Source organism: Notothenia coriiceps, unplaced genomic scaffold (assembly GCF_000735185.1).
Source record: "Notothenia coriiceps isolate Sejong01 unplaced genomic scaffold, NC01 NC01_scaffold00018971, whole genome shotgun sequence".
NCBI classification, from domain to species: Eukaryota; Metazoa; Chordata; class Actinopteri; order Perciformes; family Nototheniidae; genus Notothenia; species Notothenia coriiceps.
In genome coordinates, this window is record NW_011351672.1 from 1 (window position 1) to 26,051 (window position 26,051).

A 26,051-nucleotide genomic window follows, 5' to 3' on the forward strand; every position below is an offset into this window, starting at 1 on the left:
TCTGATTGGTCGGGACGTTGAGAGGCTCGTTGCTGCGATCTGCTGCGAGGAGCGGACAGGCTTCCGGGTCGGCGATACAGCGAGAACAAGCTAAACTCATCCTGAGCACACACAAACACTCACAGCCAAAGTAAAAACAATAAGTGTGGCTTGATATTGAGTAAGAAAAAGGTTTATAACGCTGTGAGAATGGGTCTGCGGAGAGAGCATTTCTCCGCGATCCCAACTTAGTAGCCCGAAAAACGTTTACCCATTTAAACAGTCATTTAAACAGTCTGTCTTAAACCTCATAAATACACAAACAACAATGAATACTTTCAGGTTGTGTACCCGAATCTCCTGCTGGTCCAAACAAAGTAGGAACAGCATCGTTCTTCAGTGCCCTACGCTGTACATATCCGGCATGAATCGCTGAAATGTTTGTGAAGCTTTGTTTCGTGAAATGCTGGCAGAGGGTGTGCCTCTGGGTATTCACACGTCACAGTACCCAGGAAGTAAACAATGGAAAATGAGAAATATCCAACGAGGCGTTTTGGGGCAGCATAGACTGTGTTTACTTGCTACAGGGTGTACTTTGTGGGTTTTCGACTCTGCAGACCGTTTACATGCATAAAAACCTTCATAACACACAAGGGGACGGGTAATAACCGGAAAAGCATGACATGGGCCCTTTAATGTTACTGCTGCGCCTGCCTTTCTTGTCAATGTTGACTTGTACCGCAGAAAGGTAAGGCAGGCTGCTTCTCTCTGTAAACCACAATGAAAATAGCACGTTGTTTTTTTGGCTGGTCGGACAAAGATATCATCATTTGTACAAGCTACCTTGTAACTTAACTTGTCAGTGGGAATTGATACAACAAACATAGAGTAACATTAATAAACTAAAAAGGTGGTGAAGATTGTATCTCCACAGCATTACAGTGGCGTCTTGATAGTCATATGCCTTCAAAGATGCTTGTTTACTATGTTTAAGCTATAATGTTTTCTAAAGTGAATAGTTTTTTTTAATTCATTTTCTGTGTTTAAGGTTCCCTTTGAAAACAGCAGATTAATTAATATATTCTATTGGCATTTCTTGTGGTAAGATACTTACGTTATCTAAGTTACGTGATATTGTGTCATTGATTCTTAAATTACATACATTTTGCAGAAAGTTACCTCATTAAACTTAAAAGTTCCCAAAAGTGATGAAACTTAGATTTTCTGCAGTTTCTTCAAGAAGGTGATGTGTCTACATCAAATTGTAAATGTAATTTACTCAAAAAGAACAATCTAAAAGTCTAAATTACATGGTCAATATGGTAGCTTATTGTCATTTATATTTTATTTCTGTAACAGATAAATGTAGTCTACAGGCTCAACTTCTAACTGAAGATGGGCTCATATTGACTGATACATCAGATACTGAGGTGGGCGCAGACATATTTGATCTGATAAAATCAGGGGTCTGAAACTTCAGGGCTGAATACTACAAAGTTTTTGGAATGTAAGAAATGATTGACCCAGTCCTTAACCGGACCCCCAGCATCACCAGCTTCCTCCATTTCATCAGAAGAGCAGTGGGGCACATGCACAAGTTACCGGTTTGCTGTGACTGCACCTGCTGAATATGGTAGCAGCCTAGTTTCACTAACAGTAGCCTGCCACCCCATTGACTGGCCTCGGCCCACTTTCGTTTTGGTTTCTTTTTCAATACAATCTTTTAGAATGACATTTTAAGTAGATATTTTAAACCCATTCTGTCATTCTAACCAACAATTTGTATCTTGCAGCAACATTTCCTGAATGTTCCTCTTTTTGATTAAATGTAATAAAATGGTATTTATATTTTGAAATGTATCTGTCCTTCACCTAACAAACCTGTGTCCTTGTGCATGTGAAATTAAGTTTTTGGAAAGGGTAAAGCCTTGCCTTTTTGTGTCCATTACCTGTGTGCAAGCTCCCATGTGGTGTTGTTCCTTTATCCCCTTTTAACATCTCATTTAATATAAATAATATTTAAACGCACCAACAAGCCTCATAGGTTTTCTGACAAGTAGACATGCAAAGCTGAATCTTCTTTAAAGATAAACCATGCAACTTTCCTTTAACAGCTGTTAAAGGAATTTAACAGCTGAATTTAACATACTGTTAAAGTGCTATTATAAAGTGAGTATTTGGTATTGCTTATGAAATAGTGGAGGTTAATGAATAAACTAATTTGTGATATGTTTAAAAATGCTGTATATAGTGCATCAGTGATTCATATGATTTCCTGACAACAAATGGACCAGGCTTTAGTCTTTGCTTTCATCCCACATTCAGGTGAACTGGAGACTCTCAATTGCCCGGAGGTATGAATAAGCATCTGAAAGCCTGTAATGAATTCCCTGCCTTTAACACAGTGCATGCTGGGATAGTCTGCCGCCCCCCAACGGCCCTGAGAAAAAATTAGTGGGTGGAGAATATAAATGAGTGTAAAAGGGATTCTTTTATTTCCAGTATGCTATTATCAGTATTTTCCTCGTGATTGTCTTTGTGTTTTTCTGTAAGTCCTGTGTAAATGCTTATTTTCAAACACGCAACAGCGCAAGCTACAGTTTGTCAAATGCATAAGCCTCCTGTCAATGGCAGACAAGTCTCCATTGATGTCTTGTATTAGACCCCAGTCTCCTTTATGTGCTTTCTTCCGTTTTTAGGTAATGATTAGTATTGACAAGGACAGCCTTTGTGCAGCTGATGTCACTGTGCTGCTGAGCCTGCCCTTGTTTTGCATATGTGTAAGCCAATTAGCCAAATTAGAAAGCATAATCAATACTGCCACTTTGTGCAGCCCTGCTACTGTCTTCTTGTTAGAAAAAAATAACTGCTGTCTGTCTCAGCAATGTTGTTAAAAACCACCCTATGGGCTCTTGTTGTGTCTCTCCTTTGTATGAGGCAAATTTGTTCAGGCATTTCTATAAATGTGTTAAAAGTGTATTTTATATCAGCGAAACATCCCATTTTGGCTCCATAGTGACAGTTTATATGTGCCAGAGAACCACTGCTTCCATTTGGGTTGGATAAAGTGTCTTTTTAAAGCACCAGTCGATGTTTAATTGTATTTTCATGGATCAGCAGCTCCAGGTTGTCATTGATTTGTTGGAATCTCTGCTGCGTGCCCAACAATCAAAGGTGTATTATTGTTTTTTCCCCTGAACGGTAATTGCACACAAGACACTCGACTCACTCAACCATGCCCTTATAGTACTGGAAACTGTCAATACAATTTCTTGACCTGCAGTAAATGTGAGCAGAAATGCAACAAGTCACTTTTTGTTATTGTTTGCAGAGGAGCAGGCACACATCCTGACTACTATGACTGTAAGGCAAAACTCTCCGCCACGGTAAGTCCTTTGTTTGGTCTTAATGGCATGGAAAGATGGTCATTATTGGTTTAATCAAGTGAAACAATGACAATAAGGTGAGATCATGTCTGTCTCCAACCATTTCCTTAATGGATTTGGAATAAAAGGCACTGACACACACATGAAAGTGCTTATGATATGCAATTATGTTCTGGTATATTGATAGTAACTATGATTTTCTTTACTGTATTACTATTTAGATTTCCATCCATTTTCTACTCTATGCCTTTGCTTACAATTTAGAGATAAATATTCATCCACTTCTTTGACAGGTATATATTTACAATGTAGATAAAAATATAATAAATGTAAAATTGTGTCAGTTGATTATTCAGTTATGCAGTTGAACAAAAACAATTGGGCAGCTATTTTGATGATCATTTGATTGGCTTTTTAGGAGATCAATACAATTGTACCTTTGCTATCATTTGCAGATGCTATAAATTATATACAAGGCCATTGTTGGATTGCAGGCACCTCTTATTGTCTGACCAGGCCAACAGGTAATTGATTAAATGAGAAATGAATCATGAAATCGATTAACAAACCCCTACATGTGATACATTTTTGATTAAGTTTGATCCACTTATATATAAAATGCTGATAGCTGCACCAGAAATATTACAAGTGTGTACATTTATAATAGCATATGATCCATTAAGAAATAATTCCATCAGAATAAATTTTCTGCATGAGGAGTATACTTTTTTATAATTTTCTGATTGTGAATACAGGATTTTCCTTGGCTCTGTGTTAAAGCTGTTAGACACTTTTTTAAGAAGAAGCATTGTTCAGGAGTGTATTGTTTCTACAATTGTGCCCACGGTGCAAAAAGTGAGTAACAGTTTTCAGTGGAGTATCCTCAGTGCGCATGGCACAAGGCTGCACTCAAGTGGAAATGTAAGCCCTCTGTTATTTGAGGAATACGGAGACACCCCTTCCTTGGAACCATCTGCACACCCTCAATCGTCTCATTTAATCTACTCTCCTTCTCCAGTAGCGGTGGCATGCTGTAGTCTCCGATTTGTGGCCAATAGTGATCTCACCGTGCGCTGATAGGATGCAATGTGTAACTATAACGGCCACATGAAAGCTGCAGCTCCACACTTCTCCAGCCTGAGGATAGATGACTTTATCTGAGCGCGGGGACGGGCTTTTCCTGTGGCACATTCATCTGTAACTTGAAGAAATCCGAGCTTCACCGTGGTCTCTTTTGTGGTGGAACATTTTGGTGCAAGGGACAGAGAGGATACTACTGCTGCTTGCATTTGTACAAACAAGCGATCGGCGCGTCCTTTTGGATTCAAGCTGCAGTCCACTTCACAACCAATTGCATTGCCTGAAGAGGAAGATAGAAATTTACCTATTACGAAACAATGCGCCGGCGTCTTTTCTGATGAACTCTTTCGTGGAACAACAGACTTTCATCCACAAGTGGAGCGTTTTTCTGCCTTCTAGTTACAGATACAAACATTTTACAACTACAATGGGACAACGTGGTGGGCTAAGTAGAGGACATGTTGCCTATGGAAGTGCAGCGAGAGTGCAGGGCAGTGACTTCCAGAGGACACCTGAAGACGAGTGAATGCCGTCTCCGATGTGGAGCTTGTCGCTGTCCGACGCGCGCTTGGTGCTGAAATTTGGATGATGTCTGGCCAGCGATTGCAAGGCTGCCGCTCCCTGCACCTCAACGAGGACAACGGCCGCTTCGTGCTGCTCGCCGTCCTCATCGTACTGTACCTGCTGTGCGGCGCTGCGGTCTTCTCGGCCATCGAGAGGCCCTCGGAGCTGCGGGCTCACGGCCGCTGGCACGGGACGCTCCTCAACTTCAGTGAGACCTTCAACGTCAGCCTGCAGGAGCTCAACTCCTTCCTGCGGGAGTACGAGGCTGCCATCGCCACCGGGATCCGGGCTGACGCTCTGAGGCCACGATGGGATTTTACAGGAGCATTTTATTTTGTTGGAACTGTGGTGTCGACTATAGGTGGGTGATCATTGCATTCACTGGTTTCCCTGACCTTTGGGTCCGTTTGGTTGCAGCCATGGTTTCCTCTAAATACTTTTTGAAAAACAACATGTAGCCAAGCCAACATGAAGCCATACAAGCATGCTCATAAAATTAAGTTACTATTAAGTAAGTCTGAGTAGCTGATCTAAAAATGTGGGAACTAATGCCCAGATGAAACCACATTCAAGACTAACAAGTTTGAGATTTGACATCATTGTTATTGTGGCTTCTGTTTGTTAAATAATCCTATAATTACTGTCATATCAAAATCAGTGGAGCTGCCATCATTGGCTGCTTTCTTTCCACTGGCTTACATACAGAATAACAGATTAACATTTTAGTTTTTTTCCAGTCATGTGTTACATTTTGGCTGTGAGGGACTTTGGCAACGGGGGCGACATCTTACTCGCCTGCCAGGAACAGCACACTCATCCCTGGCTATAGGACAGCACCCATGGGTGCAGTCTCTTTTTTTTGTTGCCACATTTCCATTCAAACCAACAGGAATGTCAATGAGAAGCCCCTTCTGCTCCCCCTCATTTAACATTTGCTCATGCGATAGGTCAGAAAAGAGCAAGTGTCCCTTGCAGGGCACCCCGAGGGCCAACTGCTGCACTGCATGCCTGATGGCCCCAACACCCAATAATTCCTCTGCTCCCCCCTCACTGAGAGCTGTAGGAGCCATAGTGGGTGAGTGAGTGTGAAGGGGTGAACAAGCAAATGAAGACACTCCAGGTATCATTTAAGCTGACAGCTGCTGTCTATCTCTGACCTTGCCCTTAACACACAAACACACACACACGCAGGCTACACAATGATAACTTTGCTGTCTCCTATTAATTGAGAACTGTGGCAAGTAGAGCGATAAGGAAAACTAATGCTCTGCATGGACGCACAGGGAGAATTTGATCCACAGGAGCAGGAAACCTGTCAGAACTGTATTTATTGTAGACCTGTCATGGCTAACCACCTCCTGCGCCCAGATACACAAATGCAGAGCTCTTTCAGGCAGCCCCTGGACTCAGCTCACCCATAGAAGGGAACCACGGCAGCTGTTTTTTGCGCACGTGTCTGTGGCAGGTTGAAATCCTTTGTGCTCCAGTTATCATGCAGCATGCAGCACACTCTTCCCACAGACAAGCAAGATCACATAAACTGACTCAGCTGCTTGGAGGGAAAGGGAAAACAGGGTGATGTCTCTCTACAGCATTTTTTTTTTTCAAATGATTGCATGGATTTCTCTCTAGATTTCCATCTTGCTTTGATCTACAACCCTCCAGCTCATGTTTTTCTCTTTCTGCAAGCTTCAGGGCTGCTGATATGAAAGGGATTTTGGGCCCTCCCCGCTCCCTAACTCTTAATCCGACTGGTATCCCCCTGCACACTCTAGACACTCCTCCCGAACTCCTCTGACTCTGTGATGGCAGAGGCTTTTAATCAGCTATGGCACATTGCTCCCCTTGTGCCTTCACAATTTGTCTTTGAAGAATGTGGAGCCCTGGCCGGTAAAGCTTGTTTACCAAGAGTTTGACCACCTTAGGTTGAATTGGTACCGCACTTAGTGTGTTGTTTAATAATTTCAGGAGGTGATGCAGCTTTGGTCTAAACACTTCCACATAACTTCACATTCATCCTCTGCTTCTTTGCAACAAGTCAGTGGGTTCCATCTCCAAGTCCGGTATCCAGTCCCTAGACATTCATGGATAAACATTGACGGGTTAGAAATGTTTTTGAGAGCATGTTGGACATAGCATCTAGGTCAAAATGCAGCCTCACAGCATAGACTCTCTTGCTGTTGAAATGTTGGATACAAGAGTTTGTTTTTGCCGGCCTCCAACTCTTGGTGCTGTTTTCCTGCCCTACATTTTCAGACACAACTTTACTGTTTGCATTCTGACTAAAGAGGGCAAGAGAGTCTGGTCTTTAAACCACATTTCTATTTATAGGAAAGCTATTTATGACCCTAAGGCTGATTGATAACTGCCAATTAGGAGAGCCATCTGTAGCCGTTTGGGGGCCTGGAGGTCTGCTGGTAAGATGCTATGATGACATGTTGGAGAATACTTTGCCAAATTGTAAGTGCTTGCACAGGAATTACTTGTCTGAAAATCAAGTGTACTTAGTGATGTCTGTCTGATCTGAGACTTTTAACTTTGTTGGGGTTTAGTGCGGAAACAAGTTAGGTCATGGTTTTGTTCTGCAGATATAATATTCAGGGCTATTTATTCCCAGGGATAGTTTCTGCCGTGCCTCTCTGTGCCCGTGGCAGCCACTGCAGCTTCTTGCTCCATCACACTCATATCCACCCACTCAGAGAAGTCACAAAGGCAGAGAAAGCAGAGAGGACAGTTTAACAAACTCCACAATACAGACCCTCATGCAGCTTGTCCTCTAAATCACGCCTGATTAAACCTCAATGCCGTCCCCAAATTGCAAAACGAGGATAAATGTCAGGGTTAAGAGAAGATAGGATCCGGCCAAAGTATGGCTGTAATGAGCCGTGCTGCAGCACGGTGACAGGGCAGGATACACTGGGGTAGGCAAAGTCTCTTCCCTCTTAAACTACCAATCCAGGGTGATATTTTAATCAAAGTGGCCTCATTTAGCTAATGGTTTATATAGATATTGTAGTGTGTAGTTTATATTGACACTAAGAGAGGTGGTAATAGACCATTGTGTCGGATTGAGAGGGATTTATTGCCAGACATGCAATGTAATAATGGAATATAATTTTCTTTAGCGTATAATCACCTGAAATTAGGTAGTGTGTTTTTGTTACCTGAATGAACCCTTGTTATGTAACTAGGGAGCACAACAGGATCACGTTACTATAAAATGCGCACCAGTCAAACCTCATGCGGTGAAAAAACAATGTAAAAACATGATGGAAATATGACTTTTCTGTGATTTCACAGTGTGAGGAAGGTTACATCAGACCTGTGTGGAGCTATGAGGAGAAGTTTTCATTTGAGTTGCCATGTTATTTTTCTTCAGGGGAAACCTAAGATTTAGTGGACCTTGAAATCACATGATTCATCAGTTATTCCTTAAATCTGTTTTCACTTCCCTTTTTCACTTCCCTTTTTCACACTTTGCTTCTAATCATATACCAAGTGTTAAAACGCTGTTGAGATATGTTAATACAAAAATAATCAGGGAATTTGCTTTTATTTAAATAAAAGAAGAATAGTCAATGGAGACGCAGGCCACTGTAGGTTCTCTGTCACGCCATAAAAGATAAGTGTGGGGGGGTATTCAGTGTTCATCAACTAAACCACTTAATGCCACTAAACTCTACACACTGCTCTTTTAGTGCAATTCTTTGATGTGTTTCAAGGTTGTAGTTTTTAGTGCGACATCAAATCGAATTGGAAATTACCCTAAAAATTAAGCATAAAGCTGCATTAATCAATATTTCTATAGGGATCAAATGACTGTGGGGAATGAATCGTTCATGGTCCAGCTAGCACACTGTTTTGGTCAAATGGACCACAACCTTACTTTTGTTCACTTTCACTTTTCTCATCTGTGTCATTTCATGAAACAAAAGCAACTTGTTTTCTAACAGCAGACACACAAAGTTCACATCTAGCATTTAGCAGAAAAAGAGCCACATATTTCCCACAGAAGTTGACCAAAACAGAGCTAAAAGTGAATATTGAGCTTATTCTTCATAAATGCTATTCTTCCATGTCTGCTAGATGGTTACTATTGGCTCATGCATTAACTGTGTAAACCTTATGTTTGAATAGTATGTGAATGTTTAGAGCCTGTCCTGATGCCTCCAATTTGCCTCTGAAACCTTATAAAGAATGACAAATATTATCCTCATAAACTTTACTGTAGAGTTGCATTGTGGCAATGTGCACCCTTCAGGTAGCTGACTCTCCTTTCAGTATGAAATGGACTCAGCAGCTTGTGGGTGGGTGTATATCAATCTCTATACAACAAACTCATCTAGCTAAAATAATAGACCGTTTATAACCTCCGAACATAGTACAAGAACATAACTTCCCTTGTGACAAACTTCGACCAGTAATGCTGAGAGAGCACTTTTGAGTTTGAAATATTGTGCACTGTCAGTTAAGATTTTGCAGTACAAGCCAAGTCATGGTGCCAAAATGCATAACTTTGCAGTATTTGGTCAGGATGTCAAGTTTTTGACCAAATTTAATTTACTTTTCTAGCTGCTATATCAGGTCAAATAGGTGTCACCCCACTGTGAACCACAAGTCAATATAGTGTCTTACTAAAGATGGTACATGATCAGCAGTGATACACCAGAACCCTGTTAATGAAGAATGGCTCTGACCTCCAATACAAAAGGCCAAAGAGGACAGGCACTGCATTATTTGTTGCTTTTGTGTTCACCGTTGCAAAATATAACTATCTTGTAGTCTCAACGCAAAAAGCACCAGTTTGCTGCACATAACATATTCTGACAGTGCCAATCGTTACATATGTACACAGCACCATTCGGAGTGAAATTTAGGCCGTGCATTTAACCCATGTTATTCTTAGGATGGCAGCCATTTTGGGGCAGTATTGGGGGCCGGTGCCTTGGACAACGGCCCCTTAGGCAGTGCCCGGGAGGGGAAGTGACTTGAGCCAGTGAGTAACTTTGGCAACAGAAAAGGGCTACGTGTTGAAAATGTCATGAATATGAAGAAAGATTTTGAAAAATTGTTATTAACTATGTCCTTCCCCTACGTGTGAGTAAACTATTACGCTTAATGGTTTGGTGTGTTTTATCTTCCAATTTAAAAAGTGCTGATCTGGCTGTAGAGTCTTATTGAGGAACACTTGTGAGGCCATTACACGCTTGTCTGACCAGGTCCCGTGTATCTGGGAAGAAACTGCAAACCAAATCGGTTCTCCGTTCTGTAATTCACGAGTCTCTGAGGTTCCAAGACAATGTCACCTCGGACTGGCTGAGCACGCATTTGGCATTTAAGCAGTTTGAAATGTCACCAAAAGACTGTATGGATTGCTGAAAGCAGGCAGAGTTCTTGCTCTGATGTCGTGGACGTATTTAGATAAACTGCTCGGTGCCGCCTCGCTTGGACAAAACCATCTGTGTTGTTGTTACTGTCAGTGGATGTTGTGAGTGTGCTTACAGGAGGAGGGTGGGAAAGGTTTACAATCTGTGAACGAGGACTCATCGATGCACAGCCATGCTTGTTCTTGCCGTCTGTCTCTCACTCCGGCAGTGTATCAGACAGCGCTGACTCCTGTCCAACATCCATCTCATATTTGACTGTTCATTACCACAATGCACTCACCTGTTTGGATTCACCCAGTCAATCATTATGATGGTTTCTCCTGGGCAACATTGAAATTAAGCTATAAAATAGAGAATGCTCACATTACACAAGCAGTGCATTACACAATGACATGAAGGTCACTTCAGTTCGTTTTACAGAAGCATTTGAAGCTGGTCAGTATGACTCTGTATTCGTTGCCTCGTCCCTGCTGCCGGCCTTTTCCCTCTCTTCTCTTTAGATCCCCTGCTCCGCTCTGTGAAATCACAGACTCAGAGGAAATGTCACTGTTAAAAATGGAAAACCGAGGGCCTACAGTCACATGAAAGGCACCGGGGGTCTCTGTAGATTCTGTGCAGTCCAGACGCTCAGAACAGAAATGGTGTCCCCAATGAGAATCCAGTTCCACTACTGCTGCTCAGACGCTCCAGGAGACTAATAGCGTCTTCTGTTCGGCTTTAATTGACTCACTGTGCATTTATTTATTCCTGCTTTAAAGCTGCCCTTATCAATACTTTAAGAGTAACATTGTAAAAAAGGATTGTGTGAAAATGGAAAAGGTGTCACTCGTGATGCCAAACCCAGAATATTCTGCATTTCAGCGTCTTTGATCTCGTTAAGGTCCATGGCAAAAGCTTAACTACTTAGGCTAACTGGCTCTCCCTCAACTTGTTTTAGTAGCAGCAGAGAGCTGTTTTCAAAGTCATTCACCATAGTCTTAAGGCTCTACCATTTTTTAACCATGAATATCTGCAAAAAAATTCACTTTCAAGTGGACCAAAGTGGTTGAATAACAGACGAAACAAACGACCAACATTCCCAATCCTAGAAACATCCTCTACATCAAACATGCAGGACATGACTTGAAAGAGATGTTTATAAGGGCCAAGCAAACGACTTGAAAAAAAGAGAGAACTGTTACATTAATAAATAATAAAGAGGAGGTGAAAAATAAACATAGGAAGAAATCAAATAATTGTATTCTCCAAATGCAACATTTTAAAAGATCTTCCTCTTTATTTGTTTATTATGGCTTGTCTTGGTAACAACATGATTAAATAGCATAAATTACAAAAAAAACATCCGTCAAAGATAATGTATATCAAACAAAACATTTTGGATCACACAAATGCTCTAAAAACATTTTAATGTTATCCCACCATTAGTCTGCCCCTCTCCCTGTTCCTCTCTGTTTGTGTGTAGCATTGGCTCCAATAAAACCTCTTACTTAACGGCTGCCGTGCAGGATGCTGTACACACCTCTGCACTCTGTCACAGCGGGTCATAAATCTGCCCGACTTGCTAAGGCGAGCGTTCGCCTGTGTACAGTAACTCACTGACTCAAGTCATTATGGCCAAGTGATTCCAAGATCATTTTAGAGGACACAGCAGATCTGCTTGGCTTCCTCTTGAAACTGATTAGCATTTCACTGATTCTGCTCTTTGCACCGGCCAAGACAAAATGAAAATAAACTCTTTGCACTCCGCAGTCCTCTGACCTGCTTCCTATCAAGACTTATTCCAACAGCCATTTCAAATGATATTCTACTTTGATAAACATCAGTTTCTCTGACAACCCAATTTGCACTGGTGCTGACGTCAATGCTGACTTGCTGCTATGAGGGGTTTAAACTTTCCCCATAAGCAGAAAAAGTCCCTCTCTTGAAACTTTTGGATTGGTTGGGAACCTTTGACGCAGCAACATCCCAGAAAACAATACTCACCACGTTGCAGAAAACCTGCATAGCAGATTCCCCTTCCTGCACCATGCAGAGCATCTATCTGCATCTCGGGGATATGTATATAAACACTTAACCATGTTAATAAGCTAACAGCAAGTTGGCGAACAGCGGGATTTGGCAGCCGTCCATATGTCTCTGTGTGAGGGAGGGGCTGCCTGTTTGAGAGCGAGAGACAGAGGAAGATATGCTGCACTATTGCATCTTTGATCTGCCTGAATGCAAATAACATGCTGAACTAATATCATTGCAAAAATAGTTCAATTTCGGATTTAAAATCAACATCCTCATACCTGATCTGAAAATCATGAACCTCGACTTTTCTAGAATGAGAGAAAAAATGACTTGCTCTGAGCCTGACCTTGAATCAATAAGATGCTTGATCATGATGATTAGATTATGAGATCAGAAAAATGACAGTGCACTACGTAATCCATCAAGCTTGAGAAATGATTGGCGGCCTACTAGTGGGAGTGTTTGCATATTACACATCTGCCTTTGTGAGAAATGACAGGCAATTCAAACACTCAAGCTTGTTGAAAACTGGAAACTACATGCAGTGCTGGCCACTCGTGTTGAATTGTTCGTACCACAATCTGTTTGGATTAGTGGAAACAGCACTCTGTATTCCTTCCTTTATTTCAGCACCACCATTATCAGTGAATCCACGCTGGCCGCATGTAGACCAACTGGACTTCAGCCAGAACAAGAATATAAATCATCCAACAGACCTACTCCTCCAACACTTAACCTATTATTTGCCACTTGGACACATTAACTTGCCATACATTTTGATTTTGAAATAGTGATTACCCTTCGGAAAGCTCCCGGATCACAGCTGAAAGTGTTGAATTGCATATTTTGTCAATATGCCAGCGTTCACAAATGATTCAGCTACGTCCAGGCTGGCAGCCTCTGGCAGAGTCTCAGACACTTAGTGGACACATTGAGTAAAACATGATTTAATTGTGAGCAACAGAGTATTGCCTCTTCATTTCTCGAAGGCAGCTTGCTGTGGTTTGTCTATGTATGACTGGATCATTATTGCAGCTGTCACTGGGTTAGCAGTCCCTGACAGGAATCAGGTTTCAGCCTTAGATTTCAGGGACTTGTGCTCTCACATTATCAGTAATGAAAAACCATTAAATTGAATATCTGCTGAGCCTCAAGCCTTCATTTCATGCTGGCTTCTGATTTGACTGTTTCCATGCGATGGCAAAAATCCGAAGACATAAAGTACGTTTAATATGGCGTTACTATGATACTGTATGAGCACCAAATCTGTATTGTCTATTATGGTGGGGGCCTGTCACGCTAATCTGAGGGCGATAGTGTTTCAAAAGATCAACCTGGACAGGTGTGTTTACCTTTGGGAATAATACAAGAGGGCTCTATGTAGCTAAGCTTTTACTCAAACATTGACTCTGCAAGATAATAGGAAACACAAGGACATTCAGTCTTTAGATCATTCAGGGAGAAGCTATTCATCTGATGAGAGAATGACTCCTCAGTCACATGAAAGGACAAAATCTTTGTTACCGTTTGCAGATAGACAAGGAAGCCTCATTAATCTTTATTCTAATTTTGCTTATTGAAGCTCTACAGTACCTCCCCTGCATACAAGTGGACAGTTCAAGTCTTTTAGGTTCTTTCAATATTCAGAGAAGATGAAAAACAGATCGAAAACTGAAGAAAAATGTAATAAGTGTTGGCGCTGTTCCAAAGACATTGCAGCATTTTTTTTGACAATAAATCGATGCAGACAGCGGCGGACTCATCAATCCTCCTGGCTTTCTTTGCCAGAGAATTAAGTACTGAGATACAATCGAAAACACACACTCAATTCAGTCACGGTGGAGCCAAACCAATCACATAATCAGAAAAATATGGTATTTTAGGCGGTGCTCTACTGAACAGGTTTATGTTGCTCTGCAGACCTTGTTATTTCTAACCATTTCCCTTTGATTGTTGTTGTAAATGTCTATTTCTAAATATTTCTCAGACATGTGTTAGACAAAACACTCATTATCAATGCTTTGACAGAACAGATACCATTAACGTGTCGCCTATATTGTGTGTGGGGGAGCTTGGTGTGAAATTCAAAGCCACGTTGTTCTGCTTCAGGGCCCCCAACAGATATATTGCTGCGTGCGTAGGCTTTGGTGTTTCATTCATTTGTTTTAAGGTAAGACGCCACGGGGAGAAACATTTGTTTTCATGCAACGGTGCACTTCCAGTGTTTCAGTCTATTGGAAAGAAAACACCAAAATTTACATTTAGGATGTATTTTTTTCAAAATGTTTAGTATTTGCATGTGTAGTCCTCATCTGATTTTACCAAAAGCTATCATAATGCATTTTGCTTATTTAAATATTACATTTAAGAAAACTTTCCAGTTTTATTCTTATATCTATTTTAAAAGATTTTACAGAGGGTCTGTTCGTATATTATTTATAACCTGATTTATAGAACATTTAACAGGGAAAAATGTGGGGGGAAATGTGGGGAAAATTGCTTTATATGCTTTACATAGCTTTATGTTTTGATAGTATTTTTAGATTTATGATGAGTTGAGTTGTATATAAAAAATATTTACAGTAGGTTTGCCGTAAAACCGTTTGACAATCAATTTGAGCAAAATTAAAAGATTATCTTGGACCTGTCTCTATCCAATGTTCAGATTCAGATAATTTATGAAAATGAACACTGATCTATTAAGATATTGCCTCTTTTGTATATTTCAACATAAAATACGAAGAGATACTGTCTTAATATGAGTTATTAATACTGGGATTTTAATTACGATATGCATTAGTTAACATTTCAACCCCATTCACCTGTAGTGTCTGCCCTTTACTTGTGCATGCAGTGTGCAGACACAACAACATCGCTGCATCTCAATGATGTATGTGACCTATTCTATCATCTGTTTTTTGTAAAACTGGCAGCATATTGTGAATGTTCCTATTATTATACAGTCTGCCAGTAATCCTGGCAGCTCCTCAGCAGATGGTGTGGTGATGATGTGTCAGGTCTGGCCATGTCGCTGCTTCCTCAGCCCTCTGTCATCTCCACAGACCCCCGCCACGTAACCCCATGACAAAAGATTTCCTGTTCGTCATAGCAACACAGTCATCATAGGGACATGGTGCTTTCTGCTGCTGCTTCTATCAGGCCAATTTAAGAGTATTCCCACTATGGGACACGGTTTGTTTGACTGGGAGCTCATTAACTTGGGACACAGGGAGGCAATGGAAGGCTGAGATTTGATTTTTGGTTTGCAGAACAGTCACATAATGAATCTTTGGGTCCGTTTTCAGGTCCTCTGGGAGTGGGGTGGGGGGATGTTATCCTCAATGACCCAGAGTGACCTTCAGATTCAATTGTGCTCAGAGAGACAGGTGAATGGACAGCAGATGTCCTTCACTCAAAGACGGGAACATGACTGAGTGCTTTTATGCCTTTTTTGCCCTTTATTCCCATATCCATTAGGAGCTCTTGCCCATTCTAGCTTGCTCCCTTGTATATATCTTCTTTAGTAGTTTTGTAGATTAGTTCCGACGGTCCTTAATTATCGGCTACACTCACTCACACTAAAAGCAACCTTGACAAACACGAGATGGAAATGTGGTCGGATTTAGTTGGCCTTTGGAGGCTATTTATAAGGAAGGTTAATCAATATGTCTGTTTCAAGATACTTCGTTAAAAGTTGTCCATTTGTCATTGCTTCCAGCTTCAAGGCTTTAAAAACAGCAACAACTTTACTGCATATAGATCAATTCCTTTATCTAAATATACTTAGCAATTAATGAACAAATATTATATCTTATATGGCAGTTGGACAATTCACAAATGTTTCCTTTTAGGAAAGATGTGCAAAAACAGCCATTTTAATGGATAAGTCAAGTATTTTATATCACAGTTTCCCATCTAAAAACTCAAAATAATCGACCATTTGTTAATGTTGTCACTGTAGCCACAAAGTAAACTGTATACAAAACTACAGTGTCCTGTTTTAGAAAAATGTTGTTATCAATACAGTTAAACTTTATATATTGGGTCGATTTATTTGAGCCACTTGGGGGTAGCATAAACAAAATGTAATCTGTTTTAGTTTACAGTGGGGCAAAAAAGTATTTAGTCAGCCACCAATTGTGCAAGTTCTCCCACTTAAAAAGATGAGAGAGGCCTGTAATTTTCATCCTAGGTATACCTCAACTATGAGAGACAAAATGAGGAAAAAAAATCCAGAAAATCACATTCTCTGATTTTTAAAGAATTTATTTGCAAATTATGGTGGAAAATAAGTATTTGCTCAATAACAAAAGTTATACTTTGTTATATACCCTTTGTTGGCAATGACAGAGGTCAAACGTTTTCTGTAAGTCTTCACTGGTTCGCTGGGCCACACAGACTTTCAACTCCCTCCAAAGATTGTCTATGGGGTTGAGATCTGGAGACTGGCTAGGCCACTCCAGGACCTTGAAAGGCTTCTTACGAAGCCACTCCTTCGTTGCCCGGGCGGTGTGTTTGGGATCATTGTCATGCTGAAAGACCCAGCCACGTTTCATCTTCAATGCCCTTGCTGATGGAAGGAGGTTGTCACTCAAAATCTCACGATACATGGCCCCATTCATTCTTTCCTTTACACGGATCAGTCGTCCTGGTCCCTTTGCAGAAAAACAGCCCCAAAGCATGATGTTTCCACCCCCATGTTTCACAGTAGGTATGGTGTTCTTTGGATGCAACTCAGCATTCTTTCTCCTCCAAACACGTCTAGTTGAGTTTTTACCAAAAAGTTATATTTTGGTTTCATCTGACCATATGACATTCTCCCAATCCTCTTCTTGATCATCTAAATGCTCTCTAGCAAACTTCAGACGGGCCTGGACATGTACTGGCTTAAGCAGGGGGACACGTCTGGCACTGCAGGATTTGAGTCCCTGGCGGCGTAGTGTGTTACTGATGGTAGCCTTTGTTACTTTGGTCCCAGCTCTCTGCAGGTCATTGACTAGGTCCCCCCGTGTGGTTCTGGGATTTTTGCTCACCGTTCTTGTGATCATTTTGACCCCACGGGGTGAGATCTTGCGTGGAGCCCCAGATCGAGGGAGATTATCAGTGGTCTTGTATGTCTTCCATTTTCTAATAATTGCTCCCACAGTTGATTTCTTCACACCAAGCTGCTTACCTATTGCAGATTCAGTCTTCCCAGCCTGGTGCAGGTCTACAATTTTGTTTCTGGTGTCCTTTGACAGCTCTTTGTTCTTGGCCATAGTGGAGTTTGGAGTGTGACTGTTTGAGGTTGTGGACAGGTGTCTTTTATACTGATAACGAGTTCAAACAGGTGCCATTAATACAGTTAACAAGTGGAGGACAGAGGAGGCTCTTAAAGAAGAAGTTACAGGTCTGTGAGAGCCAGAAATCTTGTTTGTTTGTAGGTGACCAAATACTTATTTTCCACCATAATTTGCAAATAAATTCTTTAAAAATCAGAGAATGTGATTTTCTGGATTTTTTTTTCTCATTTTGTCCCTCATAGTTGAGGTATACCTAGGATGAAAATTACAGGACTCTCTCATCTTTTTAAGTGGGAGAACTTGCACAGTTAGTGGCTGACTAAATACTTTTTTGCCCCACTGTATATGGCAAAAGTACTTTCTAACAGTGACTTATTTAAACATCCAACAGACACAGAGCAACATTATAATATCATTGAATTCCTCTCTCCGGCACTCTGGCAATGTGAGTACAATATTAACTTTTTTTTACCTCTTTTTTTTGGGTCTGCTCTTTCTTTCCTAGGATCTTTTGACAAAAAGCAGAATATTACCAGCCTTATATATTTCCACTTTGAAAGTGATATATCTGTCACAATAAATCCAGTGTGATGTGTATATGCTTATTGGGAAAAAATGTGTGAGCCCTATTGTTTTCGTACACGTACTGCGATAAAATAGCACGATTTAATATCTTACTGGAGGAAATGTCCGCTGCCAGCAGAGGAGAGTTCGAACAGTTTATGGTTTTAGATTTAAACGCTGCTGCAAACTCATTTTGCTGCAGACTCTGACTCAGAGTGGCTCTTTGGTGTAAATTCTGATGCTCAGGCGAGTCTACTGAGTGTACCAAATGAAATGCAGAGTCCATCAAAGCTTCTATAAGCAACACTCTCAGTAATTTGTGCTATTTGTTTGGGTCCTGACTTAACTTTACTACTTAATGGACCATTGTAAATTGGCATTGAGCTGCTCTGTCTAAACTGTGTAATTACTGCTGACTACGTAGCATTAAAACTTGATAGAAGCTGACCTTAACCCTAAAATCGCAGTTCAGTAATCTATTTCCATCTGCCCCCCTTTTCGTTTTCCCACATTTTCATAACCATTAGAGAATCTTCTTCCTCTACAACTGTCAAGTTGTAATAATGGATACTAATGACTCCATTTCCATCACGTTCCTTCTGGTTGAAGCTTTAGTGTGTGATTATGTGTGCGGTATCATTAGCCATTAGAGCATAACATCATTTTCTACGTTGAGTTGAGCATACTGTATTTAATGTCAAAGAACAAATATTCTCTCAGGGCTTCTATTTTATTGGATTAGCGCCCATACGGCTTTCTGCCTTATAAAGTTCTGTTGAATTAAATTACTCATCGTAGTTCGGACACAGTGGAAATGTTCAACGAGGTCAGAAACAGGGTCATTGGTCCGGAATGGAGACTTTGTAGAGTTGTAGTCCTTGTGAGTAAATTCACACAGTGTTTGGTTTTAAGCTTGCCTTTTTTTAGCTTTCTATTATTGTTCTGTTTTTCCGTAATGCATCTTGACACAGTCTAGAGTAATGGCTCTGAAATGCTACACTGAATCGATGTCTGGTGCCTTTTCCTCTCTAAGGTAATTTGCTTGGTAATGAGAGACGGTGCAGAAGACTGTCTCTGTGTGCGCTGAGACGATGTAATCTGGTTTTCCCTATCATTCAGTTGGTTTAAAATACTTTGCCTGCTAATTAATTAAACATGAAAGGGTAGAATAATATTTCACTGAGGGCTTCATTAAGGCACCTTATCCTCCTCTCACCCAACTTTCCCACACTGTCTGTTACTGAACTTTGTCACTATCTTTGACAAAACCAGACAATTCAATGTCTGGTGTAATGTATAAACCTACTCAAGTCTATCTCTCTGTGTGTAAGGTCATAAGGTGTGTGTACAGCTGTGGACATGAGGGGTGTTATATTCCCTCTTGTCTTTCTAAAACAATCTTTTTCAATCACTGTTGATCTAAATGACCCGCCGTGTCAACAACAAGCCCAAAGGAGAGTGGTTTTCACGGTGAGAGATAAGGTCAAAAAAGCAATTTTAGATATCATAAAGGAAGTATTGTCTTGATATTGATGTCATTTATTACCTGACAAGGATGGTTATAGACGGGTTGGTGAAAAAGGGAGGAAAAGTGCTGCCCTAATGCTCAGAGAAGACTAAAACGGAGGATGGCCATGATGGAAAAATCAATTAACCTTGGCCTGGAAGTGAACTGGTTGATCTTTCTGCACGATTTTATTTGTTGACAAATATACCATCTGCTGTTCTGTCGATAAGAGCAATGACACTGTGTGTGTGTGTGTGTGTGTGTGTGTGTGTGTGTGTGTGTGTGTGTGTGTGTGTGTGTGTGTGTGTGTGTGTGTGTGTGTGTGTGTGTGTGTGTGTGTGTGTGTGTGTGTGTGTGTGTGTGTGTGTGTGTGTGTGTGTGTGTGTGTGTGTGTGTGTGTGCATGGGTGTGTTCGCAGTGGCCCTGAGAAGTATGACTGGTGTTTGGTGTTTGTGTGTGTGAGAGAGAGAGAGAGAGACAGATAACACATAGGTGCAGATCATTTGCACAAGCATTATCAAAGCATCAGTAGTTTCCAGAGACACAGGTATAAATGGGTCCTGTTTTCTACATATGAGAGGATGATGATGATGATGATGATGATGATGATGATGATGATGATGATGATGATGAACACTTTGTCGACTGAAAATCTGCAATAATTATGCAATAAACCAATAATTCCCAAACCGAACTGGACCACACAAATTGTCCCCTGTGGAAATCAAAATTATCAAAAGTTACTGAAAGGGGATAACAGAGAATAATGATATTAATGTTCCGTAAAGTTCAGTTTGACTTTTGAATATACTTTTGACTGTGACTTAAACATGGCTTTAGCGATTGCAGTATTGTTTTCTTCATAACCTGTTATGAGGGTTTGAAAGTAGTCATTATTTGAATGTGTCACAAGCAGTTAATGTTAGGAACCACTCCAATAAACCACAATTGAATTTATTTCCATGAAATATTGAGCTAAATTATCTTTTCTTATTTATGTTTGCAATTCCTCCTCACTGAAAGTGGAGTGCCTTTTTGCAGGAATTCATAAAATGATCTGAAGAAACAATAATGTGCTCAAATGCCAAGACATTCATCATCTAATAATATCAGTTTACATCAGAGCCACACTTGCTGCAAAGTCAAGGCTGCACCTGTGACGCTCCTCGAGTTACTGAAGTGCTCCTTCAACATGCAGCAGAATCTATAAACATCCTCTCCGCTCATAACCCCGTCCTCAGCTGGAACACTCAGTGTAATTGACTGAGAAATCAAAAGATAGCAGGAAGCCAAACCACAGAGTCGAGATAAATAAATATTCAGAAAGCTTACCTAAGCTTATTCCTGGCATCCTCCTTACCTCAATATAACCCCCATGTCCTTATTTTTACAGTGCCACTAGAAGCGAAACAGCATAGTAAATAAACACAGCTTGTACAAACGATGACAAGGCTTTACAGTGCAAATAAAAAAGAAACGATGGTGTGATCTTACGTTATGTCATTACTACTACTGCTCCTGTGTAAAAGATAAGAGTTGTTTTATTTTTGGTTAACTGCTAATAAGTGTAATGTGGGTTTCCGATATCTGCCCATTTTGTTGTTTTTCCTTATCCTTCTGAACTTCTCAAGCAATGCAAAACATTATTTTTCTAATTATCCTAAACCCAGCTTTGTTCATATCTCTGTGAATTAATTCACATAGACTTATATTCAAGAGAAAGTTTACATTCTGTTAAAAGCAAAAGTCATTATCCAGTATTTTCTGCACACCAATTGTATGGACCTTTTGTACACAGTATGGCCTCATTTTCAAACCATTTCGATTTGGGATTGTTTTTCTTTTAAGCAGCGCCTCCCTTTGTCTCGGAATCAGAAAAATCATTTATTTTGAGGACTCTAAAGAAACCGTGTAGCTGAACATTGTTTTTGGTCTCGGTCTGATATGTCTATCTGTCTCTGCAGGCTTTGGGATGACGACGCCTGTGACGGTTGCAGGGAAGGTGTTCCTGATCTTTTACGGGCTTCTGGGCTGCGCGGCCACCATCCTCTTCTTCAACCTCTTCCTGGAGCGAATCATCACACTGCTGGCCGTGGTGATGAAGGCTGTGAGGGAGCGTCGAATCAGGAACAGCGGTTTACTTCCGCCAGGCATCCGCCATGACTTCTCAGCCTACTCCCTCCCCGGCTGGAAGCCGTCCGTGTACCATGTGATGCTGATTCTCGGCCTGTCAGCCATCACTATCTCCTGCTGTGCGTCAGCCATGTACACCCCTGTCGAGGGGTGGGCTTACTTAGACTCGCTTTACTTCTGCTTTGTTACCTTCAGCACCATTGGATTTGGGGATTTTGTTAGCAGCCAGAGCGCCGCTTACAAATACCAAAGCCTCTACAGGGTGGCCAACTTCTTCTTCATGCTAATGGGCGTGTGTTGCATCTACTCGCTCTTCAATGTTATCTCTATTGTCATTAAGCAGGTGCTCAACTGGATTCTGGAGAAAATGAGCTGCTTGTTTTGCCAGCGCTGCAATAAGGCCACCGTGCTCCTGGGCAGACGGAACGCAATCCGCCCGGGCTCCAAGAGTCGCCAGGGTCGGACTGGCCAGTTGTCCGACTCTGATGGACCTTGTGATAGTGATACAGAGGGACGCAGACTCTCAGGGGAGATGATCTCAATGAAAGACTTGGCAGCCTCCAACAAGGTGTCGCTGGCCATCATGCAGAAGCAGCTGTCTGAGTCGGCAAATGGATATCCCAGGACAGTGTGTGGAAGTTCACGCCTTAATGGTTTCTCTGGGGGGGTTGGCGCTCTCGGTATCATGAACAACAGGCTGGCAGAGACAAGTAACTCCAGGTAGAGGACACAATAAGTGTTGGAGCTCTTGATTCTCAAACTGTCTAACAATCCCTGAGGCTGATCGCCATAGAAAAAATACATTTGAGATGGATTGCCAATGTTACTTGTCATGCATGATATATATGATTTTTTTGGACACTTTTGGTTGGAATTACAAGCCTGTGGTGAAGATGCAGGTAATGACGGTGGTGTTTTCAGTGATGATTTGATGATGAAGGCATGAAGAGAGAACCACAGAGCCAATGATCTGGGGACCTCCCATTGACCATTATGTTAACCTCAAACCGAACCCAGAACAAATCACTGACATGTCAGTGTTAAATGCTGAGGTCTGCTATATGTGCTCAATATATCAGACCTTGACAACTGAAATGTTGTGCAGTAAAGGAGCCAAGGGAAGCATACAGTGCAATCTTCATTATTTTGGGCTTTTGCCATTTTCTTTGAATGTACATATTGAATGCTGATATAAACATGACACGTGTATCCACTGAATGACATAGCACATACTGATCTATGCATTTTACTGCTCATGCATTTTTTGCACCATTTCTAGACCTTCCATTGATTGTGCAAACTCCATTTCTTTCTCGACACAAGTCAAGTTTTACCCTCAGGTGATTGATTCCATTTCTGGGGGCGAGCGTGGAATGTGGAGTTTAGCTAGGCACGACTGTGATGTAGTTGATTTGTCAATGCTGTTGGGAAGGGGAATTTACAGTGCCACTAACGGCCTATAAAGAGTAATTTCCTAAAGATGGAGAAAAGAGGACAGTTGAAAAATGAAAATCCATTCCTTTTCAGAGAGGAGCTGTCCTTATCAGAACAGAAAAATGCTTCTGCGGCCAAAGACTTTGACTTGAAGGGTAAAAGAAAGCACCATGCAACTCGTTCTTTCTCTTCTTTTTTAAGCTTAAAGCTGTCTGCTAGGAAAATAAGTGATAAAGGCTGGCAATGTATTAATTACCCTTTGAATGCAGAATGTATCTATTCTGTTTTTGTAAAAACAGAATAAATGAGAAGTAAGTTTGTGTTTGTTTGAAGTAAAATATAAGAGAGGGGGAAAGAGAGGGAACAAGTGGATGGCTTTATCCTGTGGGCAAATTATGTTAAACGATGCAGATTAAAGGAGGCCAGGTCAAGCTGTTCAGAAGCTGGAGAGGAAAACAAAAACATAAGAATACTCTGGCTTGCATTGATTTTAAAATAGAGATTTCCTGTTTTCAGATAAAGATTCTCTCTGTGAACTTGATCCAAAAGTCCGCAAAGGTTGATTTTCCTCACTTTCGATGTAAAGGTGTAGACGACGTGTAATGATGGAGGATGTTGGACGAGGATGCAGTACTCTGTCAGTCTTTGCGATCAATGTCCTAGTTGCTGGCAACTATCTCTTCCAAGTCATCTGTGATTTAAAGTTAAAGCTGCGTAATGTTTGTTTGATGTCAGTAAACAGCAAGGCAGAGGAGACGTTGATAGTTAACCTGTCCGGGAGGCGGTGATGAAGTAACAAAAACTAGAGAGGGGGGCCATTGACAGCAATAGAAAAGAAGGAGTTCAAAATTCATATTAAATCGAAATACACACCCTCTCAGCCAAAGGCTTCTCTTTCCTTTGCATCCATTTTCAACATATAATATCCTCCAAGGCCACTCACCTCTTTTTTGTGTCATCTCTGTATTCACTTCACACTCACTGCACCAAAACCTTTTGCCTCCTATTTCCCGCACATCTCAGCTCTCCCGTCACACTCATCAACCTTGCACCGTGAATACTACAATGAGACATGCCATAGTATATCATATAATGTCTTAAAAAGTCCTTTTACGATAATGCGTGAAATGGATCTGGGTCTATCCTTGATTGATTTTCATCCTGGTTTTGCATAGATCTGAATAATTTATTTTACCCCCCAGTGACACTTAGAACAATAGAGAAAATGACTCAGGTAGATATATTCAGGCTTGTCTTAGTGTTTCCCGCATGCCATTATGGTAAAGCCATACAAGATAGCTGTATATAAAACAGAGTCTTTAAAGTATATTTTTTTACATATAGCTTTCAGATATCTACATGTGAATGATTGAATAAGTCACCGTCTCATGTCTTTAACACAGTCGGTCAGCAGATTGATACACCATAGAGAACTTAACTACCCACTAAAAACATGGATACAAGGGTTAAAATGTGAACACAGGTTGTCCAGATACTAAAGAGTAGATTGATATGTTGGGAAAATGGCATATTGGTATTCACTTTCCTGCGTGAAGTTAGATGAGAAGATTGATATCACTCTCACACCTGTAAGGGGAAATATATAGCTGGTTAGCTAGTGAGTAGTTCTTAATGTGATGTCTCTTTGTTGATATAACAGCTACATTTGAGAGCTTTGGAGATGCTATAGTAGTTGAAATGTTGTTACCTTTAGACACATCTAGGCTGGTTCCCCCTTCCCAGTTTTTAAACAAAGCAAAACTAGCGCTGCTATGCTTACTTGACTTTATGGACTTCCTGGAGTCTTTAGAAAATCCTTTTAGAGATGTAATATTAATTAGAGAGCTTTCCAGCCAGGCTAGCCGTTTCCCCCATTTTCTGGAATGTATCCAATGCTAAGCTAATAAGCTATATCTTCAAGGCTCTACCAGTCCACATGTCTAGCTGACTTATTACTGCATTAAATCTTCTTTGTTTCATTTCAATAAAAATAAAAAAAACAGGTAGCCTAGGTTGAAATAAAAAATATGTTTTATGACTAGCTTTTCCCCCTTTTCCTGTCAGCCAACAACCTTCAGTGCTGTATTATAAAGACAAAGTAGAAATGACAAAAACTTGAGGCTTCCAGATGTATACAAGCTGTAGCTCCATGTTAACCACCTAGATGTGAGAATGGTAACTCTTAGCAAGAATGTATTTCCCAAAATGTCAATTTATCACTATTATATTTAAAAGCTCCCGACATATAGCGAATGAGCAGCGAGTGAGCTCACTGTGTGTTGGTGATGTGATGTGAAGCGGGGTTCATGTGTTGCCCGACTGTTAGACTCTCTTGCAGGCAAATAGAAAGTGCCAATCCCTGGGACATTTGAGAAGAAGTATGGCATGCTGTAGCAAATGACATACTGTAGAACGAATTCAATGCTGTTCCCCTTTTGTAATATGTTACGGGGGACGTGTTGCTGGCACTTCTCTATATTGATTCCTGAATGATGTACTGTATGTTAACCTTCATTTCCCCTCTGAGCCTTGAGGTTATAATGGAAGATGTTTCAGGTTTGCTCAAATATTTGTTAAACCCCCTGTAGTTGTTAGGGTCTAGCAAGCTGCATTGTATCCTTTAACCTACCCTTGACAAGGAGCATGTGTGTATGTATGCATTTGTGTTCCCACCTGCTGTGTAAAGGACTGGAAATTAGAATTAAATTAATGTGATATGTTA

General features: G+C 40.9%; 1 protein-coding gene across 1 annotated transcript; it reads left to right on the forward strand.

The window, feature by feature from the left end:
• Window positions 1-4,437: 4,437 nt before the first annotated feature.
• Window positions 4,438-26,051, forward strand: kcnk12 (potassium channel, subfamily K, member 12). The gene is made up of 2 exons (XM_010777971.1): window positions 4,438-5,370; window positions 21,727-26,051. Exons 1-2 carry the CDS (start codon window positions 5,031-5,033, stop codon window positions 22,617-22,619), a joined length of 1,233 nt encoding a protein of 410 aa, XP_010776273.1. The 5' UTR covers window positions 4,438-5,030; the 3' UTR covers window positions 22,620-26,051.

What these genes read in the sequence shown, in the direction of transcription:
- kcnk12 (XM_010777971.1), top strand. Translation starts at nt 5,031, where the DNA reads ATGATGTCTGGCCAGCGATTGCAAGGCTGCCGCTCCCTGCACCTCAAC. An exon ending in AACTGTGGTGTCGACTATAG is followed by an intron (nt 5,371 to 21,726) that starts GTGGGTGATCAT and finishes CTGTCTCTGCAG; the next exon opens with GCTTTGGGATGACGACGCCT.